This window comes from Alexandromys fortis, unplaced genomic scaffold (assembly GCF_014885135.2).
Source record: "Alexandromys fortis isolate MF-2015 unplaced genomic scaffold, M_Fortis_MF-2015_v1.1 scaffold_71, whole genome shotgun sequence".
NCBI classification, from domain to species: domain Eukaryota; kingdom Metazoa; phylum Chordata; class Mammalia; order Rodentia; family Cricetidae; genus Alexandromys; species Alexandromys fortis.
Window position 1 is genome coordinate 6912490 of NW_026067954.1, and position 10112 is coordinate 6922601.

A 10112-nucleotide genomic window follows, 5' to 3' on the forward strand; every position below is an offset into this window, starting at 1 on the left:
GACAAACCCCTATCCAAACTAATTAAACAACAGAGAGAGAACACGCAAATAAATAAGATCAGAAATGAAAAGTGGGACATAACCACAGACACAGAGGAAATTCAGAGAATCATTAGATCTTACTACAGGAGCCTGTATGCCACAAAACTGGAAAATACAAAAGAAATGGACATCTTTTTAGATACGTACCATATACCAAAGCTAAACCAAGACCAGGTGAAAGATCTATATTTTATCTTTTTAATTATTATAATTCAAATTCTGAAACTGCAGTAAAAAGACTGAAGTGAATGGACACTTGTTACTTATTGCCAATCATATAGTCATTTTTTCTTTTATTGAAAATAGATATTATTCATATAATATATCCTTATTAGAGTGTCCCAGCCCTCTATTCGTTCCAATTCCACCCCACTTCGCCTCCTATCCAGACCCAATTCCTTTCTGTCTCTCATTAGAAAAGAACAGGTTTCTAGGAGATGAAAACCACACATGACAAAATAATATATAATAAGATGAGGCAAAATTATCATTTAAATGTTGGACATGGTAAATCAACAGAAGAGTCCTAAGAGCAGGCAAAAGAGTTAGAGACCACTTGTTCTCACAGTCAGGAGTCCCATAAAATTCTAAGTTAATAGCTATAGGATATAAATAGAGAACCTGTTTCAGATCCGTGCTGGCCCCATGCTTGCTGCTTTCATCTTTGTGAGCTCATATGGGTCTTGATTGCTTGATTTTCAGGATCCTGTTCTTCTGGTGTCTTCCATACCCTCTGAATCTTACAATATTTCCAGCTCCTTTTCTGTGCATTTCCCTGAGCTCCCAGGGGAGGGATTTGAGGGAGACATGCAATTAGACTCTCCCTAAATCTTTATAAATTCTATGTATTAGCCCCTTGTCTGAAATGTCAACACTGTAGGCTGGGTGTGCTCTGCCAGGTGTTTCCTTTGCTATGCAGAAACTTCATTTTCAAGCAGTTCTGTCTGCTGACACTTGGTGTTAGTTTTTGTACTGTTGGTGTTATATTCAAAAGTTCTCATCTATTCCAGTAACTTATAGGAAATGAAACTTTGAAGGGCTCTTGCTGCCTCCCATTTTTTTTCCATATTGTGTGTGTGTGTGTGTTTCTGCTGGATAAATTTTTTTCTAAACTTCCTAACTAAGGAGTCTCTACTAGAGATGTATATTGGGCAACAGTGCTGGAGTTATTTCCATGTAACACCTATGAGTTGTTTGCACATAATTAACATCTATGGGCACAACGTGAACCAATGTTTCTATAAATTAAGCTGAAAATGTGACACTTGTCAGCTTAGGTGGGTGGTAGAGAGAGCACAGGGTACAGGATGATTGTTGTGTCAAGATCCTTCAGTGGCTGGGGTGGCTCATAGAAAATGATGCAGGTTTTCTCAGAAACTGTGACTGGCCAGTCTGCTACTCTCAATGGCTATTCTTCTTGGAACCCTCCTCAGAGAGAGGTCAGTAAAAGTCCTTTCTGACTAGACAGAGACCAGATGCTGTAATGGGAGATAGTTATAGGAATTTGGTACCCACTCTGCAGCACTTAGTCCCACCCTTTACTCTGGTGTATGCTGAGATGCACTGTGGGGCAGGATACCAACACTAAATGATTGGTTGGAGACAGCATGAACTTGGGCATTAAGTTCTCTTGGTTTTCTAGCAGTGTAAGGAAGACCAGGGGCTAGCGTGGTGGTTGCAGAAGCAAACAAATTACTCACTTTTCCAGTGTGGTAATTTGTATATTTATTTTTAAAGCTATGAAAATCAATTCATAGCACAATAATCACTATTCAGAGTTATAACTTTTGAGTGAATGATGAACATTATGAAGTGGTTATGATTTGGCTTTCTAGTAGCAGTATTTTTCGGTATACTCAACTAACTGAACATCATGTCTGAATATCTTACACTTGTCAAGGGTCAATTTTTTACCTTATCCAATACCTAAATCAATGCAAACAACCATAGATATCCTGAAAATCAGTACTTGATTGACATTAGGAATGTTGAAATCTTATTATCATATTAAAAACATTGTTTTAAAAATAAATAAATAAATAAATAAATAAATAAATAAATAAAAACATTGTTTTTTCACCATTTGCTCTATAATGTGATCTAATCCTATGTCTTGGTTTAATACAGGTTTTTAAAATGTTGAGAAATAATGCTTCAAAGCTGAGTCTCTGTAGGTTTATCTACTAATAAACTTTTGGTGATTTTTCTTTCAGATGCATGTGTACTATCAGAAGAGATCATGAAAAGTCATAATATAACTTACAGATGGAAAGAAAACCAAAAGATTTATCTCCAATCAGGGGACTATGTTGAATTTAAGTGTAAATATAGATATAGAAAGGCCAACACATCACCTCCACTACGTACAATGTGCATTAATGGTCACATTGATTATCCCAGTTGCTCAAAAATAAATTCTTGGCTTAGTAGATGAATGAAACTTTGTTGAAAAACATGCATGCATATTACTTACATTTTACCTTACAATTTACATTATACTTACAATTTATCTTTCATGTATTGTTTAACTCATTTCTTTTTATAAATATAAACTTTTGCTAATGTATGATGATTAATTTGGAGCCTAAGAGACCACCACCATAAATGCAAAAACAGCATATTCAAACACCTAAACCAGAATGTGATGTGTCCTAGCAAAATAAACAATGGAAAGAAATAAATGTAAATACTTCAGTGTCTGTTTCTAACCATTACATTTCAAAATTTCTCCAATCTTCCTCCATACATTTTGATGTAAAGATCTGATTCATGGTGAATTGAAGACATATTGCTTCATCTTAAAATTAGTATTATTTCTCAGATAAATAATAATCAAACTGCCATGTTAACATTAGTAATGAATATAGGTTATTGCTGTATACTACTTTTGTATTAATAAATAAATCTAAGAAACATTTTACTCATGAACTTTGGAACATTGAAATTTTCAAGCTATTGTACAATGGAATTAAAATTTAACTGGGTAAAGGATTCTGTCAGTGACACAAACCTTTAAATACTCTGTATAAGTAATAAACAGGCAATGAGAAATACAGTCTTTGTTCAAATTTAATAAAGGAGAATAACAATAAATGCATATAAACGGGCAATGAGAAATACAGTCTGTGCAAATTTAATAAAAGAGAATAACAATAAATGCAATCAAGTTTATAAAAAAGAAACACTGTATTTATCTTTAGAGGTAATAGTGTTGAGATGCTATTTAATCTCTTTAAAGACAGTTTATAATTTACAGTGAATTATATGACCTACCAACTTCATGATAGTGAAAAAGTGACAATTATCCAGCAAGCACTGCTAAGATTTTATCTTTATCCCTGGACTCTCTATATGTAAAACAACACTGTAAATGTGGGTTGCATCAACTCTCCATTGTATCTATTTGGCCAAGGTAACCAGACAGCATTTCAAAGACTCATATGGGTTTGCTCTAATTAATAAAATATTGGGTATTTAAAATGGATTTATACTGACATTGTTTTTAGTGTATCTTAGCTAGTCAGTATGTAGCTCCAGTGTACACTGAGGAGTATTGATGTACATCTTTCTTTATTTTTCAACACCTCTACCATTAACATAACAGTTTTTGACCTATTAAAATAGATTAATTCAAGAAAAGGAAGTCAAGATGGTTTTTAACTTTTTAAAAATTTTGAACTTAAGTATTTGGGCTTGTCAGACACATTCATGGCTAACGAAAGTTGTGTGTTTCTAAAGGCATTTAGAACATTATTCAGAATAGATCATATGCTACACAATGAAACTCACCTTTACAAGTACTTGGGTTTTTATGCCCACATTTTCTCAATCCCAAGCCACTACTACCTGAAGGTCTGTATGCAGAAGCATTTCACAGCACTGACTGCATGAATACTTGCATTTGAGGTCCTGGTACACTACAAATGAGCACTACTGAGACCCTTACAATGTTATCTAAAGTCCTGTGCTGGCTGACACTCTGTGTACCCCACTCAGACCTCCTTCTTTCTTTAACCTTCGAACCTCAGCTTCTCAGCAACTATAGTGACAGCCTTCTTTTGTTTTGATTGAAAATATATTTTCATAAAATATATAGATCATTGTTTTCTCTATCTTAACACCTACTATTGAGTTTGGTTTGTGTTGTCAATTTATTGCTGAATGTAGTGCCTAAATTTAAGTGTGGTTAGTTTACTCTACAAGAATCCATTGATGAAAACTAAGTTTTCTTCTGATAAACATCTCAATTGCAGATAACATAATGGTTAAAAAAAGAGAGAGAGAGTCCATGTCCACTTCCCTCAGCACTAAAATGGCTTCAAAGAACATTCTCTTCTACCCTTAACTCAGTGCCTTTCTCACCTCTAATAAAGGAAGCTTCTTCTTGTATTAGATAGAAACTAAAACAGATATACAACTGGACAATGATCAGAATCCAAGAGATTTTGCAACACTTAGTCCTCAATGAAATGTCTTCATCTAGTCTCTCCCCACAGGGCTCAGGAAGCTATATAGTGTAGAGGGCTGGTTTTGAACTCCCTTGAACTCTGTGCAAGGGAGACTTGAGGTAGCATTCTTGCTGATAGGCTTGGCAAACCAAGTTGGGAGGAGGCAAACCTCTCCCATCAGTAGAGTGCCTTGCCAATGGTCAGTCCTTGTTAACACAGATGTGCTCTGTAGTTCAAAGACTCTGATTAGATTGTGGGTTTGTCTTCTGATGAGGTGTTTTTACATATTATATTACAACAAGAGTTATTCCCATATCACCAAGTTTTTTGTTTAGATTAGCTAGGGCATGAAGCCCTTGAAATTAGTGGCAACCAAGTGACTAGTCTATGAAACAATTTTCATGTATTATGGGAACCTAGTTTGAATCGTGATTTGAGTATTTTAAAAAGAACACTGGCTTTGCAATAAAGTATGCAGTTGTATCTCCTACTCTGCATCCCCTGTGTCCTGATTTCTGTGGCACTGCCCAGGGTCATCCATAACTTAGGAGGTTGGGGAAGGGTCCCCAACAATATAGCAGAGGAGGTGGGAAGATTTTAAGAACCAATTGTAATGGATGACACTAAGAGAACAGTGTCCTCAATACACAAAATACACATATGAACTTACCAAGATTCCGACATCATGCATGGTTCAGGAACAGGGTCAAATCAGAGTGGGTGGCAGTGACAACTTTCTATGCAGAGATTTTATTTATGTAGAGAGAAACTTTGTCTTGCACTATTGAAGATCAGACTGCTTCTGATACAATTGAACAGCAGCAATGAATATCCCCAAAAATGAATTTAAAGGACCATTTACATGTTCCATTACCTGCCAAGTCAAAGTAACAGAAAATGCAGATCCAAATGCCCACTAGACAAAAGTGAGACAGATATTCTTACCAAAACATACAACCACTAATCTAACACCACATGCCCAGGTTCAATTTCACATATAGAAATTTGAAAAACCAAAATGATAGGTATGTCTTCTCCATAATTAGTATTCCCATACAAATGTTCCTTGAGACAGCCAACTAGATGACACAATGACAGTGAACTCAATTCAGTAAGTATAGTCCTGGAAGATAGGTCAGCAGTTAAGGGCATATGCTGTTCTTTCAGAGGATCAGAATTTCCTTCACTGCACTCGTATAAGCAGGCTCAAAACCACCTGCATCTTCTGCTCCAGATTTGACGCTTTTCTCTGGCACACATGTGCACATAAATCACACACACACACACTCACATACACAAACACAGACACACACACAGAGGTAGAATAAAATACTGCTTTAAAAACATAACATTTATAATTATGTTTAAAAATTGAAAGACGATATGATTAAATAATAAAATAAAAACCAGGAAAAGACAAACTAAAAGTAGAGTAACATAAGTAATGCAATTCAGGATCAGAAAACAAAGAAAAAGAAATCCTAAAAAAATCCAAACCAAAACAAAACTGGAAATTAAAATGTCAGTAAGCTTCACTTTGCACTCAAATAGGGGACGCAGTATCCTAATAACATTGATAACACCCATTGTTACAATGACAGAACCTGCAAATGAACACATTACTTTGAGTTGCACTTGACTGAAGAATAAAGTTCACTTGTTTATTTTTGTATAGTTCAAATAAATGTCAGTAAACCTGACAAAAACCTGAATGAAAGGCTTCACAGGTAAAATGGATGAAGTGGAAGAAAGAATACCAGGTCTTGAACACAAGGTGAACAAGTTATACAACTCTGAGAAAGAAAATGATAAATATAAACAAAACCCCAGAAAAAGAATATTCAGAAACTCTGGGATTCTCTGAAAAGACACAGTCTTTAAACAAAGAAACAGAAAAAGAATTCCAGATAAAAAACACAAAATATTTTCAACCAAATTACAGAAGAATATTATCCAAATCTAAGAAAAGACATCTATATCCAGTTGCAAGAGGTATAAGGAACACCTAACAAATAGACTAAATGTACAGAACAAAAAAAAATAGTTGCAAGCTACAAATTTTTCATTACGTCCAATGTTGTTCCAATATATGCACATATGTCAGTACATTGTAGTATGTAACAGAATCAAAACAAAAAAAATATGATCATGTCAATGGATGTAGAAAAGCTCTTGACAGAATTCAACATTCTTCATGCTAAAAAAAAAACCTTAGAAAGTCAGAAAGAGGAATCTCAAATTTTGGTTATCCATGATGAACATACAGAATTATACTAAATGAAAAAAATAAAATAATTTTCTCATATTCAATCTAAGATGAGAATGTCTACTATCTCTACTCTTGAAGACGACAATACTTGAAATATGTGTAAAGCAATAAAGGAAAAGAAAAAAATGAATGAGATACTCATAGTGAATTTTGTAAATTGCTATATTATGATCTTGAACTTGAAAGCCCCTGGTGAGTTCTCCAGAAAATTCTAATATTTGATAGACAATTCCTGTATAGATTTATAATGCAGAGTGAACACACAAATAACAGTATTTTTCAGAACTTGAAAGTAATGACTTTTACTTACTATACCAGGAGAGCAGCTTCATTTATAAAATCCATCAAAATCATATAAGATTACGCATGAATCACCTTGGAAAGGGAACTAGGTAGGGACAGTTGGGGACAGAAACAAGATGGATCAGTTTAGGAAGTATGTAGGGAGATAGTACTGGGAAAGACAACTGGAACGGGGGCGCATTTCAGGGGTGAAGTAGAAGCCTAGTGCAAGGGAAACTCCCAGGAATCTACAAGGTGATGTTACGACTTCTAGTACTTGTGGATATGAAGCCTCAACCAGCCATCTATAATCAGACAACACTTCCAATGGAGTAACCGAGTGGGACACCAAACCAGCCACAAAATCTTCTACCTACAATTTGTCCTTTCTGCAAGATGTGCCGGGGAAAAGGTGGAGCAGAACTTCTAAGAGTGGACAACCAATGACCAATACAGCTTGACATCTATATCAAGAGAATCAGTCCACCTCTGCCACTGTGTGGAGGGCCAGAAACCAGAGGCTGGATATCCAAGCCCTAGGATAGAACCAAACATGACCAGAAAAAGTCAACAAAATGATTCTGCTATACTGGTAGACAGTTATTTGCATAAATGTCATCAGAGAAGCTACTCCAGCAACTAATGGAAACAGATGCAGAGACTCAGAGCCAAACATTAGGTTCATCTCAGGGAATCCTGTGGAATTGGGGGAGAGAAGATTATAAAATCCAGAGGTGATTGAGTCCTGCTACAGTCAGAGAAACTAGAAAGGAGATGCAGAGATGGCAGTTAAACACACTCAGGAGACTTATGTGATGGAGCAAAATGTAATTCTCTGTCATTGTTTCTCTTATCCATTTTTTATACCACCTAAGACAAAAATTTCTATACAAAAAGAAATTACCGCATAACCATGTTACATATATTCTAAAAACAAATTAAAATCTTTACACAGGAAGAAATGACATTATGATCACAAGTTATGTATTTTTCTTAGAAATCCAAATGTAAACATTCTTTGTATTAATGTTTCCACCATAACATCTTCACTCCAAAGCAATGATTCTTTTCTTATTGATTAACAAAGTTTTAAGCAAGTCAAGTATATCTCAGGCAGTTCCTTTGTACTGATAGGCAACTGTAGGTAGAGTTTTTCTTTAAGATTGGTGGATCCCCAGTAACTACACAGAGACTTGTTTTTGAATTTATTATTGGTTGTAAATGCTTGGCTGATAGCTTAAGCTTGTTACTATCCAGCTCTTACAATTTAAATTAACTCATATTTCCTATCTACGCTCTACCACTTGGAAAGCACCTTTTTCCAGCATGGCATGTTCATCTTGCTTCTCTCTGTATTTGGTTGATGACTCCCCCACCTCTATCCTTCTTCTTCCCAGAGTCCTCTTAGTCTAGTTCTCCCACATAACCTCTTCCTCCCTAGCTACTGGCCAGCCAGCTCTTTATTAGCAATGAGAGAACACATCTTTACAGTGTACAATAGGATTATTTCATATATGGTGTCAGTTTGCAGTTTCAGTGCATCAAATTTTTAATCTTATTTTATTCTATAAAATCTTACTCAAGTGATCTAGCTAACCATCTATTTTTCTTTTTTTTCCTTTGCCCACAATACAATCATTTAATTTCCTTTCACAACTTTGTTTTCTCAAGGTTTTGCACCAAAACCTGTGATTAATTTTGTAAGCTACTTGACCAAGGAACTCAGACCTATCTTGAGTATAGGGGCGTAATTGCCTTGTTTGATCATCAGCCTGATTTCCACAGGTAAGATTCATAGATCTATAAGGTGTGAAATTTCCATGTTTTCATTTTCCATCATCAGTAAATCTCACATCTCTAATTATCATTACTCTACAATACTTACTTAAAATTTTCGTTATGATCTGCAAGAAAATGGCCTAGTGAGGAGTGGGATTTTCCCATGAAACAATCATACTATTATAGATACAGTAGGATCCTTCACACTGTTACTGAATTTAGTAAATGCACAATTGCAGCAAGCAAGAGGGTCACAGCAGGAGTCAGGGGCATTCTGGAAACAAGTCCCCCAAGAGAATGATTTGCCTCCCCAGGGTACACTCATTATAGCTGTTCCAATGAGTGAGTAGTACTCCATAAGCTCCATTACAGACTACAGCTGCTCTGGCATGGCCACCACCATAGAGGCATCAAGAATACCACAAAAAAAAAAAAAAAGAGGCACTATCACCTATCCTGAGCTCATAGGATCTCAAAAAGATGAGCCAACAATCAGGGAGCCTGCATGGAGCTGACCTAAGCCCTATGCATATATGTTATGGTTCTGTAGCTTGGTCTTCATGTGTGGTTTCTAACAGTAAGAATAAGTGTTGTCTCTGATTCTCTTACATTTTTCCCTCCTACTTGTTTGCCTAGACCAGCTTTAGTATAAGGGGTGCTGCCTAGTCTTTTTGCAACATGACATACCATGTTTGATATTCCTGCCCTCTTCTGAAAGAAAATGAAGGAGGAGTGGATAGGAAGTTAGGATAAATTGGTAGGAGAAGATGTAGGGAAAACTGCACTTGGGATGTGATATATAAAAGAAAAATAAAAAGAAAAGTTACTTAAGAATAGGTTCTGGGTAGAATGAATTAGTGAGTGAAGTATCTGCCTTGTAAACCTAAAGATTTGAGTTTAGTTTCCCAGTGTCTGTGTCAAAAGTTGGGTATGGCAGAATAAGTATCTAATCCTGGAATTGGAGAGGCAATACATTTGATTCCTATAGCTCACTGTTCCCCATATCTGCAAATATTCAACACAGCCCTAACTCATTACATTTTTCTCCTAACTAGATAAAAAAAATGTAATGTTTGTAAAGAAACACAAATAGTCAAGAAAATCATAAACAAATAAAGCAATTCTGAAGGTAACACACCACTGATTACAAATGATATCTTTTTTTATTTTATTTTATTTTATTGAGAATAAGAAAAAAAAGTTTCCGCCTCCTCCCAGCCTCCCATTTCCCTCCCTCTCCCCCCCCCCCCCCCCCTCCGCCTCCTCCCAGCCTCCCATTTCCCTCCCTCTCC

The 10112-nt window shown here is 35.8% G+C and overlaps 1 protein-coding gene across 5 annotated transcripts in view; it reads left to right on the plus strand.

Annotated features, from left to right (window-relative positions):
- LOC126507302 (complement factor H-like) overlaps nt 1-10112 on the plus strand; it is a 325893-nt gene that overhangs the window by 175246 nt on the left and 140535 nt on the right. Inside the window, exon 21 of one of the 5 annotated variants that reach the window (XM_050151580.1) lies at nt 2256-3047. The exons of 2 other annotated variants lie outside the window; for them this stretch is intronic. In XM_050151580.1, coding sequence (XP_050007537.1) covers nt 2256-2476 — 221 coding nt within the window. In that variant the 3' untranslated portion in view covers nt 2477-3047. Of the gene's footprint in view, nt 1-2255; nt 3048-10112 lie in introns of those variants that run through there. 2 more of the 5 variants (XM_050151583.1, XM_050151579.1) reach the window with 2 other exon arrangements.